The 23,069-nt window shown below is 44.7% G+C and overlaps 1 protein-coding gene across 1 annotated transcript in view; it reads left to right on the top strand.

Annotated features, from left to right (window-relative positions):
- The window catches only part of MAOB (monoamine oxidase B), a 113,069-nt gene that overhangs the window by 86,019 nt on the left and 3,981 nt on the right, over nt 1-23,069 (top strand). Inside the window, exons 6-12 of the mRNA XM_049643733.1 lie at nt 3,285-3,426; nt 5,035-5,184; nt 6,222-6,381; nt 12,064-12,160; nt 13,207-13,260; nt 16,313-16,370; nt 19,112-19,209. Coding sequence (XP_049499690.1) covers nt 3,285-3,426; nt 5,035-5,184; nt 6,222-6,381; nt 12,064-12,160; nt 13,207-13,260; nt 16,313-16,370; nt 19,112-19,209 — 759 coding nt within the window. The remainder of the gene's footprint in view (nt 1-3,284; nt 3,427-5,034; nt 5,185-6,221; nt 6,382-12,063; nt 12,161-13,206; nt 13,261-16,312; nt 16,371-19,111; nt 19,210-23,069) is intronic.

The following is a 23,069-nucleotide window of genomic DNA, read 5'->3' as shown; positions in this document are numbered from 1 at the left end:
AAAAAAAAAGTACTTTTCAGAAACAAGTTAAATTTACAATGTGGTCAAGGTTATGTAAATACACTTTCCAAAGCCTGTAAACTAAAAAAAAGTCCCAAAATGAAACCAGTGATTACCTTTTGGGGGGCAGAAATATGGAAGATGCTCATTCCCTCACCTTCTTATTTTATGAATTTTCCAAATTTTATATAATGTGTATGTATTTTTCATGTAGAAAAATATAATAACATTTATCTTCTAAAAAGTCAACAGGGCAAAGAACATGAAAATATTATTGCACAAGCTTCCTTGACCTGTTCTTCTCATTTCTTTTCTCACTAAAGCTCCCAGAGCAAATCAAATAAAGGATTAGGAATGGCCTGGCCCTCCAAAGAGAATTACTTTTAGATCTCCCTCCATTTCAAACCAGGATTATTTGTCTCCCACCCAGTTGGCAGCAATAATACCTAGAATCGCAGCAGTGTTTTTGTGTTTAATCTTGGCCGTCTAGCTGGGCCACTGCTAAATTTTACTTATTTATTACTCCCCTTACCTCATGCCCCCCAAGTTCACTTACAAGTCAAGGAACAAAATAAATAGGACATGGGAAGACAGCAAAGAATGTTTTCACTTTGAAGTAATATTTTATTTTATTTTTTTAAGTTTATCTGTTTATTTCGAGAGAGACAGAGACAGAGAGAGCACGAGCTGGGGAGGGGCAGAGAGAGAGAAAATCCCAAGCAGGCTCCGCCCTTTCAGTGCAGAACCCCACGCAGGGCTCAAACTCACCAACCGCGAGATCATGACCTGAGCCGAAATCAACAGTCAGACCCTCCACCGACTGAGCCACCCAGGCGCCCCTCAAGTAATATTTCAAACTAATGTCGGGGTGTTTGCTTTACACACATGCCACCAATTGCCTTTGCAAAGAAAGCCTGGGTCAACAATCGCCATCCCTTCGGTTATCATGAGGAATCTTAGGAAACTAACTTTAAGCCGCTTCAACATAGATTATTGTACTAGTTTCAGGCTAATGGGACTGTCAGCTCATCATAAAGCATTTCGAGGCCTTAAAAGCATGAGGTTTGAAGCAGGTACGATCTGGTGTGAAGTCGTACCGTTTGGTGCACCTTGTAAGACATATTTACTAGCCTCTCTGAGACGCGGTTTTCAGGCTTGTAACCTGGGAGCAAACTGCTGTCTTATAGAGTTGTTATGACATTTCAGTGCAACAGGTTTGAAAACCAGGGAGTAGGGGGGGTGCCTGGGTGGCTCCGTCAGGTGAGCATTCGGCTCAAGTCAGGATCTCACAGTTCATGGGTTTGAACCTCACATCGGTTCTTGGGATTGTCTCCCTCTGTCCACCCACTGTCAACGCTACCAGGTGCCAAGCTCTGCCTCAGATATAAGCAGAGTAACATCATGCACGCTTTCCGTCAAAGCCAAAAGGGGGATTGATTCTTATTAAAGATGTCTCAGAGTACACATCTGTACTAGTGAATTTTAGGAAGTGTTAGATAGGGGCACCTGGGTGGCTCAGTCGGTTGAGCGTCCGACTTCAGCTCAGGTCACGATCTCGCAGTTCACGAGTTCGAGCCGCGCATCGGGCTCTGTGCTGACACAGCTCAGAGCCTGGAGCCTGCTTCGGATTCTGTGTCTCCCTCTCTCTCTGCACCTCCACCCCTCCCCACCCCCGCCTCGCTTATGCTCTGTCTCTCTCTCTCTCTCTCGCTCTCAAAAATAAATACACACTTAAAAAATTTTCAAAGAAGAAAGTGTTAGCCATAACTGAGTCGTTGGAGTTACATGAGATCCTTCACTTTCTTGTTGGCCTCCAGATACGATATATCCTTCCGCTATTGAACTGCCAGCCCCAAGCAAAAGTTCACCTCTCTCTGCTCTGTTAATTGCTTTTTCCCCTTATCCATCTTTTGAGCTTATCTTCCATGAGACACTAAAATAACTGAATAAATAATTGCGACTATTTCTGTGGTTGGGACAGCACCCTAGCATATCCTTTGCACATTCTTGGTAATTTTAAAATAATGTGTAACTGATAACTGTTCATGCATTCAGTCATCCAACAAGTAATTGTTGAGTGCTTACTATGCGCCAGACACTATTTTATTAAGATTCCTGTTCCCATTGATTGATATTATAATGGGGGACACATTATGATGTCAATAGAACACAGTGGAATTTAATTTAAGACAGCAAAAAGGGTTCTAAAGACACCATACAATGGTAAAGTGATAGAGAATGCCAGGGTTCTGGGTATGTGGGAGCTGGTGTTCGTCTTCATGGACCCAGAAGAGTTCATCTTTCTGAGGAGACATTAGAAGAAGTGGAGAGGGGGGACACATGAGTGGCTCAGTCAGTTGAGCATCCAACTCTCGATTTCAGCCCAAGTCATGATCCCAGGGTCATGGGATTGAACCCCCAAGTCAGGCTCTTCACTGAGTGTGGAACCTGCTTAAGATTCTCATTCTCTCTCTCTCTCTCTCTCTCTCTCTCTCTCTCTCTCTCTGTCTTGCAACAAATGTTAAAATAAAAAAGAAGTAGAGAGGGTACAGAACAAGGTAGAAAAAGGAGGCCTGGGCTAGGTCACTTAGGGCTTTGCAGGCAAAGGGGAAAGATCCAGATTCTATTCTGGTTTTGATAGGATGCCATTGAAGGGTTTAAAACAGGAGAAGGACATGGCTTGATTTACACTACAGAAGGAACACCACAGTGGGGAGTGGGTAAAAAGCTTCTGGCTTTGAGTGCCGTGAATGGACACCAGGTAATGATGAGTGGAGGCAGAGAGACCAGTCTAGAAGAAATAATTACAGTACTCCTGGCAAGAGAGGATGCTAAATTGGTAGTGGTGAAGGTGGAGTGGTGTAGCGAGAGACAACGTGACTTCCTGATTGAGTGGATTGGGGGGCGAGTGATGGAAAGAGAGAAATCAGGGTTGCTTTCTAGAGCGTTGGCCTTAGCAGTTGGGTGAATGATGTTGCCTTTCACTGAGATGGGGACCACGGGAAGAGGAGCTGGTATATGGAGAGAAATCATGATAGCACCCCAAATGGAATACAAGCTGAGTCTCAGTAAGCCGTTTGGGGTAAGAGGAAAATAAATCTCATTCCCCCAAGCTCTCTGATGTCATGTTTTATAATACTGGACTCTAGTGACGATTTCTAGTGACGACACAGCCAAACTGCGCTACAGTTAGCCAAGTAAGTTTATTGCCTGAATAATTTCCAGGGTATGAAGAAGATGCCCTCCCACGTTTGCTCATTGTGCTCTTGTTTCTTCCTGAGCAGATCTGCCAAGCAGCTTGCCACTCTCTTTGTGAACCTGTGTGTCACTGCGGAGACCCACGAGGTCTCTGCTCTCTGGTTCCTGTGGTATGTGAAGCAGTGTGGGGGCACGACCAGGATCATCTCAACAACCAATGGAGGGCAGGTACCCATCCATTCCCCCACCATTCCAGCAGAAAACCGCCACGCCTAAATAAAAGATTGGTATCATGAATGGATGGTATTCACGATGGATGAAGCAGGAGGCAGGCTCGTGGACGTTGGAACTTCACGATGGCAGCTCCGAGTGGCTTTGGTTAAGGGACAGCCTGTTCAGTACACAGCGTGAGAGCCCAGCAGCCAATGTGGTTTTAAGTTTAGGCTTACGTCTCTAACATACTTTTGCAGTCAGAAATGCACTTTCAATCTCAAACACACATACCACACAAAATTCATTCACTCATGCCTTCATTCATTCATTCATTCATTCATTCCTTGCTTCCTGAGCCCCAGCATTGTGTGAAGCCCTGTGCCAGGCCCAGTAGGAAGTGAATTAGAGATCTTACATAATCTGCTTGGTGGTCAATTTCCTTCTTTCCCCTTCCTCATTCTCCCCCCCCCGCCCCCCGCCGCTTCCCCTCCTCCCCCTCCTTCTTCTCTGAGTCCATTTCCTCTATCGCTTTGTCCTTCTCCTTTTCCTTCGTCTCAGACCCATTTGAAATAATCTTTTAAAAACTCAACTGAACCGCAAACCATAAGACACTCTTAGACGCAGAGAACAAACTGAGGGTTGCTGGAGGGGCTGTGGGTGGGGGGATGGGCTAAATGGGTGAGGGGTATTGAGGAGGGCACTTGTTGGGATGAGCACTGGGTGTTGTATGTCAGTGATGAGTCACTCAATGCTACTCCCGACTGAGATCATTATTACACTCTATGTTAACTAACTTGGATTTAGATAAAATTTTAAACAAATGACTGAACTGAAAATTTAGGAGAAAGCAGTCAGCTCAACCGTGCGCACAGCCACGCAGAACATTCAGAAGCAACAGGCACCTGACCCAGGATGAGATCGGTAGCCTGCAACAGAGAGTCAGGTGGCCTGGGGGTAGCTGGGCCAGGGAGGTTCTCAGCCTGAGAAGCAAGGAAGGGAAAAACAGGCTTAAGTGTGCTCAGGCAAGCAGTGGCCCAGCTGCGACTGGAACTTCACCAGACCTGGCCACCCAACCGAAGGATGCAGGTGGGACACGAGGCAGGGGCAGCGGCCGGGCAGGTGGGTACATGGGGGCCAGGCTGAGGATGTCCAGCAGAGGGTGAAGCCTGGGAATCCACAAAAAACAGTCACCTTGTTAGAAGGCCTGTAATTTTGTCCAAAGCCAGCAATCACTAGTTAGAAAACAATGACCAAAGACGCTGTTGGCAGGGGGCGCCTGGGTGGCTCAGTCAGTTGAGTGTCCGACTTCAGCTCAGGTCATGATGTCGCGGTTCATGAGTTGGAGCCCCACGTTCATGAGTTGGAGCCTGCTTCTGATTCTGTGTCTCCCTCTCTCTCTGCCCCTCCCCTGCTCGTGCATGAGCTCTCTCTCCCTCTCTCTCTCTCTGTCTCTCTCTCAAAAATAAACATTTAAAAAAATTGTTTAAAGAAGACACTATTGGCAACAGCAAAATGCAACCTTTCGTGTGTCGCATAGAGATGTATGAGAAAATCTAGCAACTTAATAATTGAAACCCATTCCTATATTTCCTGCTTATCTCTTGAGTCCCCTTTTCTCTGCAGGAGAGGAAATTTGTGGGCGGATCTGGTCAAGTGAGTGAGCGGATAATGGACCTCCTTGGGGACCAAGTGAAGCTGGAGAGGCCTGTGACCCACATTGACCAGACAGGAGAAAATGTCCTTGTGGAGACCCTAAACCAGGAGGTGTATGAGGTAACCAAGAGCCCTAAACTATGGGAAGTGGCCAGAGTCCCATTGATAACCAAAGCTTAAATAAAGCCAAGAATATTCCAGACTTTACAGACATTCCCTTTGCCAAAAGGGTGTGAAAGAAGGGAAAAGAGAACCAGAATATCGGAGGAGAGGGCAGAGTTACAAAATCATATTCAACCCTCTGTATTGGGCTCCTATGTAAGTAGATACCAAAGAAAATATTTATTTAATAAATATCAAGTGCCTTCTATGTGTCTGGCATTATTCTAGGAACTGGGAACAGAACAGGGAACAAAAATAAAATTCTCTGCCCTCATGTGGCTTACATTCTAGTGAAGAAGAAAGGGCATAATATGTGGTTAAGATACAAAGTATGGCACATAGTGGTAAGTACTGTGGCAAAAAATCAATCAGCAAGGAGAAGAAGGTGTGTCAGATGGTAGGGTGAGGGGGTTGGTCATGCAATTTTAAATAAGGTCATAAGATGATACAAAATGAGAGGTTGCGCCATGTGGCTCTCTGAGGAAAGAGTGTTCCGAGTAGACGGAACAGCCAGTGCAAAGGCCCTGAGGTGGAAGCGAGCCTGGCATGATGAAGGAACAGCAAGCGGTCAAGTGGCAGAATCAAAGGAGTGAGGGGAAGATTAATAGGAGATCAGAGCTGTAACAGGAGTTCATTTCACGCATGGCCTTGGAGGTGAGTGTGGGGGACTTGGCTTTGACTCCAGGTGTGATGGAAAGTCATTGGAAGGTTCAAACTAGAGAACAATAAGGGCTAATTTTGGTTTTAACATGATTCTTCCAGTTTTTCTGTTAAGCAGACACTCAAGGGACACCTGGCTGGCTCAGTCAGTGGAGCGTGCAACTCTTGATCTCGGGGCTGTGGGTTCGAGCCCCATGTCAGGTGTAGAGATTACTTAAATCCTTTGGGGGAAAAAAAAGAGAAGATACTCAAAGGGGGCCAAGGGTAAAATAAAGGAGAAACATTAGGAAAAAAAAAAAACCCACGAACTCTGTTTAACCACGTTTTTCTTTCAGGCTAAGTATGTGATTAGTGCTATTCCTCCTATTCTGGGCATGAAGATCCATTTCAATCCCCCTCTGCCCATGATGAGAAACCAGCTGATCACTCGCGTGCCTTTGGGATCAGTCATCAAATGCATAGTTTATTATAAAGAGCCCTTCTGGAGGAAAAAGGGTGAGTATTATCAGGAGAAGTTCCGGGAAACTTGGTGCAAAGACACGTATTTGCATGTAACTGGTTTTATTAGAATGCTGGGTATAAAACATTAGTCCAGGTTCTGAGTACAATTCTATCAGATAAAACATATTGGCGCAAACTCATGGAATTCACGTCCCTTGGAATATGACTCTTCTTATAATTTAATATGTAAAGTTTTGCTTTATCCTGCCACAAAATCTTGTGAAAATAGTTATTACTGGGGCACCTGGGTGGCTCAGTCAGTTGAGTGTCTGACTTTCGATTTCAGCTCAAGTCATGATCCCAGGGTCATGGGGTCGAGCCCCGCATCAGGCTCCATACTGATCGTGGAGCCTGCTTGGGATTCTCACTCTCCCTCTGCCACCTCTCCCCCATGCCCTCTGTCTCTCTAAAATAAAAAAGAAAAGAAAAGAAGTAGCTATTACTTTCTAATACAGTTTTTTAAAGTATGAGTTTATAGAGCCATTCACCAAAATAAGATTCTGAAAATTTCCAGGCAGCCTCTCACTTGTGTTGAGATTCTACTATATTAAATTAAGGCAATTTGAGCGTCTGACTTGGCTCAGGCCATGATCTCGTGGTTCGTGAGATCGAGCCCCACATCAGGCTCTGCCCTGACAACATGGAGCCTGCTTGAGATTCTGTCTGCCTCTCTCTCTGCCCCTCCTTCATTCACGTTCTCCCCTCCTTTGTCTCAAAATAAATAAGCATTTTTTTTTAAATAAAAAATTACAGAAGTGAATCTGTAAAACTTAAAAGTAAAATTTACAAAAACAATAAAAATGTCCCTCTCCTATGGTATGTGTCCTGGCATGTCCTCCCCTTAAGGAACAACTACTAAAACTTGAAGTTGTTTATCTTTAGAAATGTAGCATATGCACAGGTAATACTTTAATTTTTTTTAATGTTTATTTTTGAGAGAGAGAGAGGACACAGAGTGTGAGCAGCGGAGGGGTAGAGAGAGAGGGAGACACAGAATCCGAAGCAGGCTCCAGGCTCTGAGCTGTCAGCACAGAGGCTGATGTGGGTCTCAAACTCTCGAACAGCAAGATCATGAACTGAGCCGAAGTCGGCTGCTTAACTGACTGAGCCACCCAGGTGCCCCGATAATACTTTAAATGTATGTGTACACATATGTATTAAAAAAAATATATATATATATATATACACTTCATAAATAAATAAGTGTATATATACTTTAAATATATATTAAATAATATGTAACATTTACATGCAAATATAATTTTAAATAAACATGTTCTATATTTTTCCAAAAACATTTATTTTTTAAAATTTTTTTTTTAACATTTATTTATTATTGAAAGACAGAGAGAGTCAGAACGTGAGCAGGGGAGGGGCAGAGGGAGAGGGAGACACAGAATCCGAAGCAGGTTCCAGCCTCTGAGCTGTCAGCACAGAGCCCGACACGGGGCTCGAACTCACAGACCGCGAGATCATGACCTGAGCCGAAGTTGGACACTTAACTGACTGAGCCACCCAGGCACCCCTCAAAAACATTTCTTTTAAAAACGAGATATATACTAAACAAGATATTTGCTTTTTTTCGGTTAACAATACACCATAGACATTTCTCCGCATCAGTGCATTTAAATCTACCTCATTTTGAGAACAATCTGAGGGTTGATCAGGGTGGGGGGGAGGGAAATACGGATGATGGGCATTGAGGAGGGCACTTGTTGGGATGAGCACTGGGTGTTGTATGTAAGTGATGAATCACGGGACTCTACCCCCGAAGCCAAGAGCACACTGTCTACACTGTATGTTAGGCAACTTGACAATAAATTCTATTTAAAGTTAAAAAATAACATAAAAATCAATCAATCAATCTACCTCATTTCAACAACTGAATAAACAGTGTTTCGTTGTACAGCTCCATCAGAATTTACCGCATAGGTCTGCTCTTGATAAGCATGTCAAGTGTTTCCAAGTTTTTGCAATTACCCAACTATGCTGCAGTAAAATGCATTCTTCAGATAGCTCCGCAAATCTGTATAGGACCACTGCCTTTTGATAAATTTGTCAAAGTGGCATTTTGAAGTCGATTGACATGGGTAGATGTTTGAAAATTTTGTTAGGGTTCCTGTCCTTGCCCACTAATCACATTTTCAACATTTTGGTGGTCAATAGAGGAAAATATCCCATTTATCTAGAATTTGTAAGTTTTATTTATTTATTTATTTATTTGGTGCAAAAAAAGGTGATTTTAGTAAAGCACAGGGACAGGACCCATGGGCAGAAAGAGCTGCCTAGAATTTGTAAGTTTTAATCATTAAGAAGGTCTTGAGGCTAGGGTAACTACCTGGATGGCTCAGTTGGTTAAGCATCCGACTTCGGCTCAGGTCATGATCTCATGGCTTGTGGTTTCGAGCTCCGCGTCAGGCTCTATGCTGACAGCTCGGAGCCTGGAACCTGCTTCGTATTCTGTGTCCCCTTCTCTCTCTGCCCCTCCCCCACTCGTGCTCTGTCTCTGTCTCTCAAAAATAAATAAATGTTAAAAATTTTTTTAAAGAAGGTTGAGGCTATATTAAATTATTTTGTAAATTACCTATTTATCCTTTGCCTATTCAGCTGTTTTCTTTTTTAAAAAAAATTTTTTTAACGTTTATTTATTTTTGAGAAAGGGAGAGACAGCATGAACGGGGGAGGGTCAGAGAGAAGGGGGGAGACACAGAATCTGAAACAGGGTCCAGGCTCTGAGCTGTCAGCACAGAGCCTGATGCAGGGCTCAAACTCCCGGACCGTGAGATCATGACCCGAGCCGAAGTCGGATGCTTAACCGACTGAGCCACCCAGGCACCCCTATTCAGCTGTTTTCTGTATATGTTGCAGATTGTCTTTAAAATTTGTTTATGATGGTACAGCCTACTGAACTCCCGTATATACGTGGGGCTTTTCTGGATTAACCCTTTCCCGTCTTTGTCGCTGGGCTCCAGATTTTGTTTGTAGCCCAATACATAAAAAAAACGTAAACATTGATGACCAGTGTATATGTTTATTCCTAAGTTATAGACATGGACCTCTGGAAAATGCATTGTTATAATTATAAAATATACAAAAGTAGACTTTTTTGAAAAGGTGGATTAAAAAGCAAGAATTTCAAACAACTTCCTCCGCTATCTAGGCGCGCAATCTATGTGTGCGCATCCCAGTTTGGAGAGCACATATTTATATTATCCAATCCTATGAAGTGTCTGTACTGGTTTTCTTTAATGTTTATTTATTTATTTTTTAGAGAGAGAGAGAGAGAGAGCGCGCAAGCAGGGGTGGGGCAGAAAGAGAAGGAGAGAGAGAATCCCAAGCAGGCTCCACGATATCGCTGCAGAGCCCAATGCGGGGCTCGATCCCACACACTGTGGCATCACGACCTGAGCCAAAATCAAGAGTCAGAGGCTTCACCAACTGAGCCACCCAGGCACCCCAGTGCTGTACTGTTTGGATGACTGTGGCTTTATAATATGTTTGGCATCTGATAGGACATTCTTCCTTATTTTTCCTTCAGTTGTGTCTTTGGTGAACTTCAGTTATTCTTTCAGAGGAAGGTGATCGTTTTCTCTAAACTTCTCCCTCCACACCCCCACACTCAAAAAATCCCATTAAATTATTTTAGCCTGCATATTCCTCTTTTTCACCTCCGATGACTGTCATATCTTCTCCTTTCTCCCTGAGAATGTTACTTACCTCTTTCAGAGAGATGTCTTCTACTCGCTGAATCATTGTCTTGTCTTCCCCAAGAGTTCCTTCTTTGTCCTGGCATATACGGGACTCTTCTCTCTGCCCCTTGTTCCTTCACTTGCGCCCAGTGTGCCTGCATGGCTCAGAGGCCAGCATTGCTCTGGGAAGAGGTGTCTAAAGAACCACTCCATCCAAAAAGCAGGGCCTCCATTCGGGACAGCCGGTGTCCTTCACAAGCTCTCTGTCCAATCCAGCTGACCCACACACCATCAGTGTGCACTCTTTCTTTTCTCTGGCTCTCTTTTTTTTTTTTTATTTTGAGAGAGAGGGAGAGAGCGAGAATTCCGAGCAGGCTCCGCACTGTCAGCACAGAGCCCGATTCAGGGCTGGAACCCACGAACCGCGAGATCCTGACCTGAGTCGAAATCAAGAGTTGGACGCTTAACTGACTGAGCCACCCGGGCGCCCCTCTTTCTTTTCTCTTATCACATCCTGTCCTGTTTGTCTTTTCTTTCTTGTCGTCTTATAATGGAGGATTCGTTGGCTATTTCTCTTGGATCCTTAAATCTTCTGGAGTTCTTGGATGGACTTAAGACATTTCTTCTTCCCATACTTCAGCTTTTCTCAACATTTTTCCTGTCCCTGCACCCTGGAGCGGTAGGCAAGCACTGCCCTGTGCAGTGGCTGACTGAGACTTTGATTCTCATGGGTGCACAGCCGGGGGAATGTGGAAGGAGAGAGAGAGAGAAGCAGGTGTAGGTACACAAAAGCCTTCAGGTATGTCTGCTCACACACAGGTTGAGGGCGGTGTATACCCTCAGGGTCCGTTCTCTGTTTTTTCTTTCTCCTTTTCAAACCCTCTCATTGCATTTTCTGCACAACATTTGTTTCAGATCCACCTTAAGTTCGTTCAAACAACCTCAGATTTGCCAGGAAATGATGGGGGGGACTGAGAGAAGCGCTTTTGCCCGGAATGAGCAGATGTTTCGCAAGTTGTTCTGGAGATCGTGTAGCAAATGAGGGTTTAGGACTCTGTGCCCTGTCTCCAGAAAATCAACAACAGTTGGCTTAGTCTAAGTGGCTTCCCCTAAAATATGAACATTCAGTCCCTTCTATTTTACAATTGACTAGTGTTTTTGTTTTTTTTTTTTTTTACACATCTTTGGGTTTATCTGATTTCTTTTTTTTTTTTTAATTTTTTTTTAACGTTTATTTATTTTTCAGACAGAGAGAGACAGAGCATGAACGGGGGAGGGTCAGAGAGAGAGGGAGACACAGAATCTGAAACAGGCTCCAGGCTCTGAGCTGTCAGCACAGAGCCCGACGCGGGGCTCGAACTCACGGACCGTGAGACCATGACCTGGGCTGAAGTCGGCCGCTCAACCGACTGAGCCACCCAGGCGCCCCAGGGTTTATCTGATTTCTTATGAAAGAGGAAATGGGACAGGACCCAGTCTTAGCATGAAAATAAGATTTTATTGAATTGTGGCCTGGAGTCATTCATAACATCACATTGCTTTATTCTGTGCAGAGAGGTGTCTACAGTTTGATTTTTCACAAAATGTTGGCTACTTACCCCTCCTTTTGACATCAGTTTGGTCTGCCTTCATTATTGAGAGTGTAACATCTTATATTTGGCCTTTGGGCTTCTTTTTTTATTTTTCTATTTTTATTTACAAAAATGTTTTTAAGTTTATTCATTTATTTTGAGAGAGAGAGAGAGAGAGAGCGCAAGCGGGGATGGGGCAGAGAGAGAAGGAAAGAGAATGGACGCAGGGCTCGAACAAACGAACCGTGAGATCATGACCTTCGCCAAAACCCAACAGGTCAGGTGCTTAACCAACGGAGCCACCCAGGCACCCTGGCCTTTGGGCTTCTTACGTTGAAAATGTATGCTTTGCAGTAACTGTTCTGGGTAGTTTGACAGAGTGATGACTATCTTTTTCCGTTTTGCGCTTCTCCAAGATTACTGTGGAACCATGATTATTGAAGGAGAGGAAGCTCCAATTGCCTACACGTTGGATGATACCAAACCTGATGGCAACTATGCCGCCATAATGGGGTAAGGCATGCTTATGGTGGTGTGGATGCCATTCGGTGTTGCCAAAATATCCCCAGGCTCTTCATAAATGTGCCCCAAACATTGTTAAATAATTTTTTACCCAATGGCACTATTCTCCAAATCCGGCAGTAGAAAAATTCTTAATGCTTTTAGAAAAAAATAATAATGTGTTCCAATGGATAGATATTTAGAAAAGAAGTAGAATACTAAAAATATTTTAAAGTTTGTTATATCCATTTTCTGCTTCGTATTTAGTGCTGGGGAGTAGCTATATTTTGGTGGCCTATCTTTTATGAAAGCATAATATGAAGATGATGTGGGGTGTTTTACTAAAAGGGCTTCTTGTGGATGCCGTATGGGCATCCATGGTACTTAGGTGGGATGCTGAGATTTTCCAAGTCCTGCTAGAGAGGATCTAAGGCCGGCCCAGCCCTCTGCTTGGCAGGGAAAAGCGGCACAGATTGGGGATGTCTTAGTGGTCAGAACCAGTCCAGATTGGTGATTACCTGAAGCAGCCAAAACTGACATGGGCCCTGAGATATATACAAATTTATTTCCAAGAGAAGCACGAGCGACAACAGGGAAATCAAAGCCAGTTGTTAAGTTGAAGGCGATTATAGAGCTACAAATGGAGGCAGATTTTCCGAGTCTGGGCACTAGGGAGACACCATCATGGGGACAGAATCAAAGAGCAAGGGCTGGATGAAGTTGAAAAAGCTCCAACCTTAGATGAGCATTTGAGACCCAAGGGCTCATTCTTGTTGGCCATCAGCCACGTGGGGGAGGTAGGTCAATCATAGTCATTATCTTAGGCAGAAATTATGGCCATCATCTGTGTTTAGTCCCTCACATCCCAGAAGCTAGAAGGTGCTTGTCAATGTCAAGGATGCAGCACGTAAATAGTAAAACATTGAACAAGATAAATTAGTATAGAATGTGTTTCTTCTGGTCAACTTTTCGATTGTACTCGAGGCACATGTGTGGCTGTAGAAATGAGGCCAGGATGAAAGCAGCCATTAATTTCCCCCCTTATTTGTATGTTTTAGATTTATCCTTGCCCACAAAGCCAGGAAACTGGCACGTCTTACCAAAGATGAAAGGTAAGAAAAAAAATCACTCTTCTTTCTTTCTTCCCTCCCCCCCTTCCTTCTCCCTCCCTCCTTTCCTTTCTTCTTTCCTTCTTTTCCGCCTACTCGCCTGCCTTTCCATTTTACTACACTTTATAACGTAAAGACCGCCTAATAATATGTGTGCCACCAATGCGACGGGGGAGCTGTGTTAAATATGAGGGTCTTTGTGTAAAGGCCCCGTGCCAATAACTAAAGAACCAAGTATTCAGATGATCACTTGGTGAGTTTATTGTACATAAGATACCATGCAAGGAGCTATCTTGAATACAGAAATGGACATAACCCAGGGGCAGGAAATGTACTTGGGAAGGAGACAACCAGGTAGACTAAATGACTGCATGGCAGGGCAATCTGCTGTGTCGTTGCATGAGTGATGTGTGACAGTTACAGATGAGAGATACAGAGGGACGAGTTTTTCTGGAGGCCGCAGTTTCTTCCAGCAGTTAGTGTTCACCCCCGCCAATTATTTATTCCCACACCACCACTGATGCGGATTTCCCAACTAAGAGCCTCTGAGTTGCATTCCTTCCCCGCCTGTTATCACCATCCTCCGGGACTATGGCCACCACTGTGCTTGGCCGGGGGTATGGAGGTCTGATGGGGCCACGCACCTAAAAAAAAATTGCCACTGGAATATTAAGATCCAAGAAGGTAGGAGGTTTCGTCTGGCCCATTCACTGCTGGATCTCCAGTGCCTGGAACAGTGCCTCCAACAACTCTTTTCCCAGTTTATCTTTTGACCATGTTTATGGTTTATTTGTTTGATGCTATAATAAAATTTTAACTTCCTATGAAGTTCAATTTATCAATGCTTAAAATCATTGCTTCTGAATGGTCTTGTATACATTGAAAAGATTTTTAAAAAATTTTTAATGTTTGCTTTTGAGAGCGATAGAGAGACAGAGCGCGAACGGGGGAGGGGCACAGACACGGAGACAGAATCCAAAGCAGGCTCCAGGCTCTGAGCCGTCAGCACAGAACCCGACCTGGGGCTTGAACTCCTGAACCGTGAGATCATGACCTGAGCCAAAGTCAGATGCTCAACCAACTGAGCCACCCAGGTGCCCCTAGAAAAAACTTCTTTTAAAAATGTTTATTTATTTTGAGAGAGGAAGAGAGGGTGCCTGGGGGAGGGGCAGTGAGAGAATCCGAAGCACGGATTGACAGCGTAAAGCCCGATGTGGGGCTCGAACTCACAAACCATGAGATCATGACCTGAGCCAAAATCAAGAGTCAGGCACTTAACCAACTGAGCCACCTAGGTGCCCCAGAAACGATTTTTCTATTCCAAGATTATCGTAAAAATCGCTCATTTTCCAATTACTTTTTCATTTTCATCTATTATGTTGAAGCTCTTTCGTCCTCCTAAATATATTTTGGTGTAAGAAGTCGCAGGGGACTTGAACTTGGTTTCAATCATGGGTAGCTCTTTGTCCCAGTACCATCATACTGAATAATCTGTCTTTCTCGTAGGTTGTCATGCTACTTTTGAAAGTCATTGCCTGACTCTAAATCATTTGTAAGATTCCCTTCAGCGTTCTATAAAAATCAGACTTGAAATAACTATAATGTCATTCCTTAACTGACTAATGCTAACTGTTGGCTAATGTCCAATTCCTCCATGAAACTAAATTTCTTAAGAGCTACCATTTATTGGGGCGCCTGGGTGGCTCAGGTCGGTTAAGCGTCTGACTTTGGCTCTGGTCTTGAGCTCACGGTTCGTGAGCTTGAGCCCCACGTCGGGCTCCATGCTGACAGCTCAGACCTGGAGCCGCCTTCTTTTCTGTGTCTCCCTGTCTCTCTGCCCCCCCCACACGCGGGCCGTGTCTCTGTCTCTCTCTCAAAAATAAAATCAACCTTAAGAGCCACCATTTATTGAACACCTGTTATGTCCCAGTTACTGGGCGGGGACCTTTATGTGCTTCACATCAGTGGTCCTCAAACTTGAGAATCTCCTGGAAGGCTTGGGAAAACCCAGCTTTGCCACTGTTGTTTCTGAACCAGCAGGTCTGGGGTGGGGCCTGAGAATTCGCATTTCTAAGTTCCCAGGGTGATGCTCCTGCTGATGATGGTGGTGGTCTGAGGGCCACACGGTTTTACACCAGGAATGGAAACAATCATGCCAGTTTCTTGATAAAACTAAAGCTCAGAGAGCTTAAGGAACCTGCTCAAAATCTCCTAGTATTTAAGTGTTCTGCAGAAGCAGCATGCAAAGCTTTTCTGGCTGTTTCCTCTTTCCGCTCTGGCCATTGCCTGGTTGGGGGACGGAGGCTGACAGGAAGGGGGATCATGTCCAGATCCCTCCAGAATCTTTAGCACTTAGCAGACTGACCGACTTCAGAGGTACACACTGTTTTCTCCTTTTTTTTAAAATGTTTATTTATTTTTGAGAGAGACAGTGGGGGAGGGCCAGAGAGACAAGGAGACAGAGGATCCAAAGCAGGTTGTACCCTGTCAGCGCAGAGCCCGACGCAGGGCTTGAACTCACGAACAGTGAGTTCATGACCTCAGTTGACGTCAGACACTCAAGTACACAATTCTTGAATGAATAAACAAATTGCCGGGTGCCCCCTGCAATGCAGGCCATGTATCACTTTGTCTCCCTTAATACTATTTGTGACCTCATAGATTTAAGACATTTGGAATAGATACAAAATGCCTTGTTGGGGCATCTGGGTGGCTCAGTCAGTTAAAGCGTCCGACTTCGGCTCAGGTCATGATCTCACGGTTCGTGGGTTCAAGCCCCGCATCGGGCTCTGTGCTGACAGTTCGGAGCCTGGAGCCTGCTTCGGATTCTGTGTCTCTCTCTCCCTCTGCCCCTCCCTGTTCCCACTCTGTCTCTCTCTCTCTCTTTCAAAAATAAAATAAACATCAAAAAAAATTTTTTTTTAAAGAACAAAGTGCCTTATTTGGAAAAACTAAAATGAAATGATTAGTGGAAGCAACAGCTCACAGGGTCTTTTACTTTCTTTTGTTCTTCGTTTTCACTTTTGTCTTTTTCTCCCCCCCACCCCTTCCGTAGGATGAAGAAACTCTGTGAGCTTTATGCAAAAGTTCTCGGCTCCCAAGAAGCTTTGCAAGTAAGGCTGTGTTTCATCTCTTTCCCGAGAGAGAGAGAGAGAGAGAGAGAGAGAGACAGAGAGAGAGAGATCTGGCTGTGTCCTCAAGGGACTACTGGGGAGGGGCTCACGCAAGTAGGGTTCTAGAGCCCGTGTTTTCTTGGAAATCTTCTCGGAAGGTCTGCACGGGGCTGGTCAGCTTCCAAGTTGTCCCAGAGAAGATGGGTCCCGGCTGTGCCCTTGGCAGCTCAAGAACCCTGCAGCGCTGTTGCGTATCCGGCGATGCTACACTTGACCCTGAGTTCAGAGCTCTTCCTGGCTCTTGATTTTCTTCAAGATAAACCAGCAGTAACCCCCCACCGACCCAGGTGGATAAAGGCAGGATGGGGCGGGACAGAGAGGCAGTGTGGTAGGGGCATTTGGTGACAGTCAGAGGACCCAGTGTGCCCTTAACCAGTAGCCGTAACCACCTCCCTGCTCCGTCTTTAAAGCAATGAATTGATGTTCTTGTTACATTCACCGGACTGCTGGCTCTTTAACGTTCGAACATGGATTAAAATCACCTTTTGAAAGCGATTATTAAATCCAGTTATCCATGAAGCATTTGAAGACAATGGGGACCCATGTACATATGAGCAGTTAGAGCGTGAGAAAAATCTAATGAGGGGGCTAAGAATGTTGAACGTGCTAAGCCTCTTAAATCCAAATCTCCCCAATGCACACCGTGACCTAGTTGAGCAGCTACATGGCTTAATCTTATTACTTTCACACTTATCTTGCTCAACTTCACCGTGGCTCGCTTCCTCCTAGTCAGGCTGCTCTGGCTTTTCAGTTTATCATTTTTGTTCATTCTTTTTTTTTTTTTGTAATGTTTATTTATCCTTGAGAGAGAGAGAGACAGAGCACAAGCGGGGGGAGGGAGACAGAATCCGAAGCAGGCTTCAGGCTCTAAGCTGTCAGCACAGAGCCCAACGTGGGGCTCGAACTCATGGACCATATCATGACCTGAGTCAAAATCAAAAGTCAGATGCTTAACTCGCTGGTATGGGGCGCCTGCATGGCTCAATCGGTTAAGCGTCCGACTTCGGCTCAGGTCATGATCTCACGGTTCGTGAGTCCGGGCCCCACATCGGGCTCTGTGCTGACAGCTCAGGGCCTGGAGCCTGCTTCAGATTCTGTCTCCCCTCAGCTCCTCCCCTGCTCACACTCTGTCTCTCTCTCAAAAATAAATAAAGATTAAGAAAAATTTTTTTTAACTTGCTGAACCACCTGGGCGCCCCTCTTGAACAGCATTTTAATTAATTTATTTTTTTTTAATTTTATTTTTTTTAATTTACATCCAAATTAGTTAACATATAGTGCAACAATGATTTCAGGAGTAGATTTCTTAGTGTCCCTTACCCATTTAGCCCATCCTCCCTCCCACAACCCCTCCAGTAACCCTCTGTCTGTTCTCCATATTTATGAGTCTCTTATGCTTTGTCCCCCTCCCTGTTTTTATATTATTTTTATTTCCCTTCCCTTATGTTCATCTGTTTTGTCTTTTAAAGTCCTCATATGAGTGAAGTCATATGATTTTTGTCTTTCTCTGACTAATTTCACTCAGCATAATACCCTCCAGTTCCATCCACGTAGTTGCAAATGGCAAGATTTCATTCTTTTTGATTGCCGAGTAATACTCCATTGTATATTTATACCACATCTTCTTTATCCATTCATCCATCGATGGACATTTGGACTCTTTCCACACTTTGGCTATTGTCCACAGCGCTGTTATAAACATTAGGGTGCATGTGTCCCTTCGAAACAGCACACTTGTATCCCTTGGATAAATACCTAGTAGTGCAATTGCTGGGTCACAGGGTAGTTCTATTTTTAATTTTTTAAGGAACCTCCATACTGTTTTCCAGAGTGGCTGCACCAGCTTACATTCCCATCTTGAACAGCATTTTTAAACAGAAAACACCAGTCATGGGGTGCCTGGGTGGCTCAGTCAGTTAAGCATCTGACTCGATTTTGGCTCAGGTCATGATCTTACACTTTTGTGGGTTCGAGTTCTACATCGGGCTCTGCGTTGACAGTGCGGAGCCTGCTTGGGATTTTCTCTCTTTCTCCCTCCCTCTCTCTCTCTCTCTCCTCCTCTCTCTGCCTGTCTACCCCACTCACACCTGCTCTCTCTCTCTCTGTCTAAAAGAAAAATAGGGGCACCTGGGTGGCTCAGTTGGTTAAGCCTCCAACTTCAGCTTAGGTCATGCTCTCACAGTTCATGAGTTCGAGCCCCACGTCGGGCTCTGTGCTGACAGCTCAGAGCCCAGAACCTGCTTCGGATTCTGTGTCTCCCTCTCTCTCTGCCCCTCCTCCTCTCGCTCTGTGTGTGTGTGTGTCTCTCTCTCTATCAAAAATACACATTAAAAAAATTAAAAATAAAAAAATATATTCATAAATACATACATAAAACAAAACAAAATAAAAGGTAAGACCAATTTAAAAATGGAACAAGACAGTTGCAGTTGACCAACGGTTCCTGACACATGCATCCACCAAGTGAGAGAACTTTTCTTGGGTCAGAATTTCTTCAGAGTTTATTAGCAAGGACACTTAGCTTCCTGAAGATATGTCTCTAACGTTATCGGGCTAAGAAGGCTCTATTTCAGATCGATATTGGTTCTTCAGTAGGAAGCCTACCAGACTGTGTTTGATTTATTCCAGCCTAGCTGGCTTCCTCTGGGTCTCCTCTAAGCTTTTGTCCTTCCGTCTTGCAGCCCGTCCACTACGAAGAGAAGAACTGGTGCGAGGAGCAATACTCCGGGGGCTGTTACACCACCTACTTCCCCCCTGGGATCATGACTCAATATGGAAGGTAGAGCAAAAGCGCGCTAAGCTGTCACTGAAATTCCGTGAGTCTGAATCCAGACTCTAAATGGGTTCCGATGGCTTTTCTCCCTTTTTTTTTCTTTTTTGGTAAATTCTTACAAAAGACAAGAAGGAGCAAGAAATCCCCAGTTTCCTTTGCATCTTGTGAATCTCATGAGTGAAGTCATTCTAATTCTCCATCATGCTGGTGCTTTGCCCTCTGAGTCCCTCTGAAGGAGCGGGCCCAATCAATGTAACCAACGAAGGTTGCCACATAAGAACAGGAATTCAGAGAGTCAGAGGGCTCACTTGTATTGTCAGAAGAATTATCTTTATACTGACTTTAGAGCTCAGTAAGATCTCCTTAAGTGGAACCGTAGACCTGCCCGCATGGGTACAGCATTAATAAAAGCAATCCTCAAGTCAGAATTGCTTTGAAGTTTATTATCAAGGACGCCGACCTGCCCAATTTTTGGATTTGCTAAGTATAGAATACGTCCATAGTAATCGCTTCATTCGGGATTTATTGGCTAAGTGCCAACCATTTGCCAAACACTGTGCTAGAAACTTCGATACTGAGAAAATTCCTCCCTGCCGTGAAGGAGCTGACAGCGTTGGGGGCTGTGGTGGGGATTGAGAGAAGAGAGGACAGCAGACATTGTGGTAGGTCCTCTAACAGATGGGCTTACAGATACCATGGGGGACCCAGGGAGGGATCGGCTTGCCTGACCGAGAGAAATCTAAGAAGGCTTCATAATACACATACCACCTGAGGAGTATAGAAGGCGGGGAAAGATATTGGAGAACGCATCCTGGGCAGATGGACCATTATGAGCAAACACTTGGAGTCCTTCAAGTTTATGGGTTGTCTGGGGAGAGTTCTGCATGACTGGGCTCTGGGTGACATTGGAAAGGGAATAGAGAATCAGAAAAGCAAATAGGATCCTTTGCCTCATAGAACACGATCAAGAATACAAAACTTACCCTTTCAACAAAGAACGGCCGATCAGAGCATCACTTTTGGTTTTGGTTTCGTGATTCGATTAGATCTCTGACCACGGGCTGGCAAGTTTTATGCTCAATCCCATAAGGTGTTGCAAGAAAATGTCTCTCTGGCATTGGGATGGTGGGGAGTGAAAAGGAGATTCACCCACACTGGCGTGACCCTGGCCACGTGACAGAAACAATGTAGACCCCATCGTGTCGGGCATTGGTGGTGACATGATAATGCCCTTTTTTCATCTTTATTTCTTCCCAAGGACGTGTGTCAGCCTTCATATCGCTAGCTGCAATTCGTAAGGTAGAAACTAAGGCTCAGTATATCTTCCTTTGACCCTTCAGGTTTATGACATTTGAGATACTGCAGAGAGGGTTATCTTCATGACTCTGGAAGTACACGGAAAAGATCCTGCTTCCAGATGAAGACAGGGGGCAGTATTGACAGCGCTTTAGTAAAGAACACATATTTTACTTATTATTTATTTTTTAACATTTTTATTTTTATACATATTTATTTTTATACATATTTTTTAACAAATATTTTAATTAAATATTTGTTAATGTTTATTCACTTTTTGAGAGACAGAGTGTGAGCAGGGCAAGAGCAGAGAGAGAGGGAGGCACAGAATCCAAAGCAGGCTCCGGGCTCTGAGCTGTCAGCACAGAGCCTGACGTGGGGCTCGAACTCACGAGCCGCGAGATCGTGACCTGAGCCGAAGTCGGACGCATAACCGACTGAGCCACCCAGGCGCCCCAAGAACCCATAGTTCTTAAGGAGTTTTACTTCCGGGTAGACAGAAAAACTAATGGTAGTGATGAAGCAGTGAAACACATAAAGAAATATTTTACTCCAGCAAGCCATGAGGAATATACGTGGAAATATCCTTTTTTGTGAATAGATACCATCTGCTCACTCACCTGCGGTAAAAAAGGCAGGGACGTTTCTTCTCCAGCTGTTGGACTTCCCCCCCCCCCCACAAGCGAAGATTTGCACATGGCAAGTAGAGAAAAACTATCTCTCTGTTTGACATTAATTCTTGGTTTTTACATTTTTACGTGGCAACGTATTAGCCTGACTAGTTCTCTAAGCCTTTCTTCTCTCCTCTAATATTTCACTCTAGGATTTGGCCAGGCCTTCCATCCTGGGGTTTCCAATTTGGGGGTTAGTTCCCTCAAGCTGAAAAAAGCCAACATGTGGTGAAAGCAACATTGTTTAATGAACTTGGAGAAAGCAAATTTACCTTCTCTGGCAGGGAGCCCTTCCTGAATACCCTTAGGCTCTCCAGACCATGCTGGCTATGGATCATTCCAGATTATTCCATGCACTATAGTCAGTATTTAATATTCTACAATATCTTGTCTTCTACTTCCTACTTGGCAACAGTAAGGGCCAATGAAAGAAAACCCCACTAATTGAAGCATGCCCATTTTTTGGCTGATAAAAGTCTTGGTGGTATACAGGGTTGACCAAGATAAGAGTTTGGTTGTTCGCTCTGGACATCCACATCCTTTACTTGATATAATGGAAACCTGATGGGGAGCCTGGGTGGCTCAGTTGGTTAAGCATCCGACTCTTGGTTTTGGCTCAGGTCGTGATCTCACGGTTCGTGGGTTTGAGCCCCGTGTCGGGCCCTGGGCTGACAGCTCAGAGCCTGGAACCTGCTTCGGATTTTGTGTCTGCCTCTCTCTTTGCCCCTCCCCCACCTGGGCTCGCTCTCTCTCTCTCTCTCTCTCTCTCTCAAAAATAAATATTAAAAAAATTGTAAAAAAAAAAAAAAGGAAACTTAAGATAGGATGAATAATGACATCATAACAGTGCTCCCCATATGGTGTTTTTGTCAGGGTAGCAACAAACCATCCCTCTTAGAAGCTAAGTTCTAACGCACTTTTGTCCCATTGTATAGCGTATGGGCACTCCTTCCTAACTAGTGATGATGATACACGAGACAAAGCATAGAGGATAAAAAACAGAGACCTGGACCTCTGGGAGACCTAGTTCAAATCCTGGCTCTGCTATTTTCTAGCAGTGTGGCTCTTGGCACATTTCTTCAGGCCTGTTTCTTCATGTGAGAAAGGGGACAATGATAACAGTAGCTATGCCGTGGAGTTCTTGAAAAGGATCAAGTAATTCAGTAGAGGGAAGAAGTATAACCAGGTGGCTAAGACTGTGGGTGCTGGAGTCAAATGGCCTGGGTTCAAATACCAGCTCTGCCACTTACTAGCCATTACCTAGAGCGAAGGACTTTGTGGCTGGTTAGACTCCCCCGGAAGCAGACTCTGAAGCACAGGTAGCACATGAGCTACGTATGAGAGAGAGCCCTTGGTGTCGATGCTTGTGGAAGTGAGAGGAAAGAACCAAGAGTAGGAAGAGGGAGAAGTTGGACCGTGATGTAGTCTCGTGAAGGCCTCAGCTGATCCCCTAGGGAGCTCTGGAGGTAGGATGGCCCGTGAGAGTTGTTCCAAGTTGGAGCAAGGGGGTTAGGTCTTTACCACCCCATGATGATTGATCATTGAGTGCTTCTGCTTCTGGGAGAAGGCATGACCTTGAGATGAGACAGTTTTCTTCAGCAGTCTCCAAAGAGGATTGACATCAGAAGGCATGTTCTGGAAGCACCCCCCCCACCCCTGCCCCCTGGCCAGTAGCTGGGAATAAATCCTTCATTCTTGCCAGGGCAGGCGGGGGGGTCTTGACAGTGTTTCCCAATGACACACAGTCTCTGTACCTCCATAGTCTCATCTGCAAAATGGGGATGATAACAACACCGACCTCATAGGGCTGTGATGAGGATTGATCCAATTAGAATGCAGTAAAACTCTTAACACTGGTAGAGGGAGGCGCTCAGTGAGCGGTAGTCTTGTAGCCGTCGT

The sequence above is a fragment of the Panthera uncia genome, chromosome X, assembly GCF_023721935.1.
Source record: "Panthera uncia isolate 11264 chromosome X, Puncia_PCG_1.0, whole genome shotgun sequence".
NCBI lineage: Eukaryota > Metazoa > Chordata > Mammalia > Carnivora > Felidae > Panthera > Panthera uncia.
This window is presented reverse-complemented; position numbering and strand designations above follow the sequence as displayed.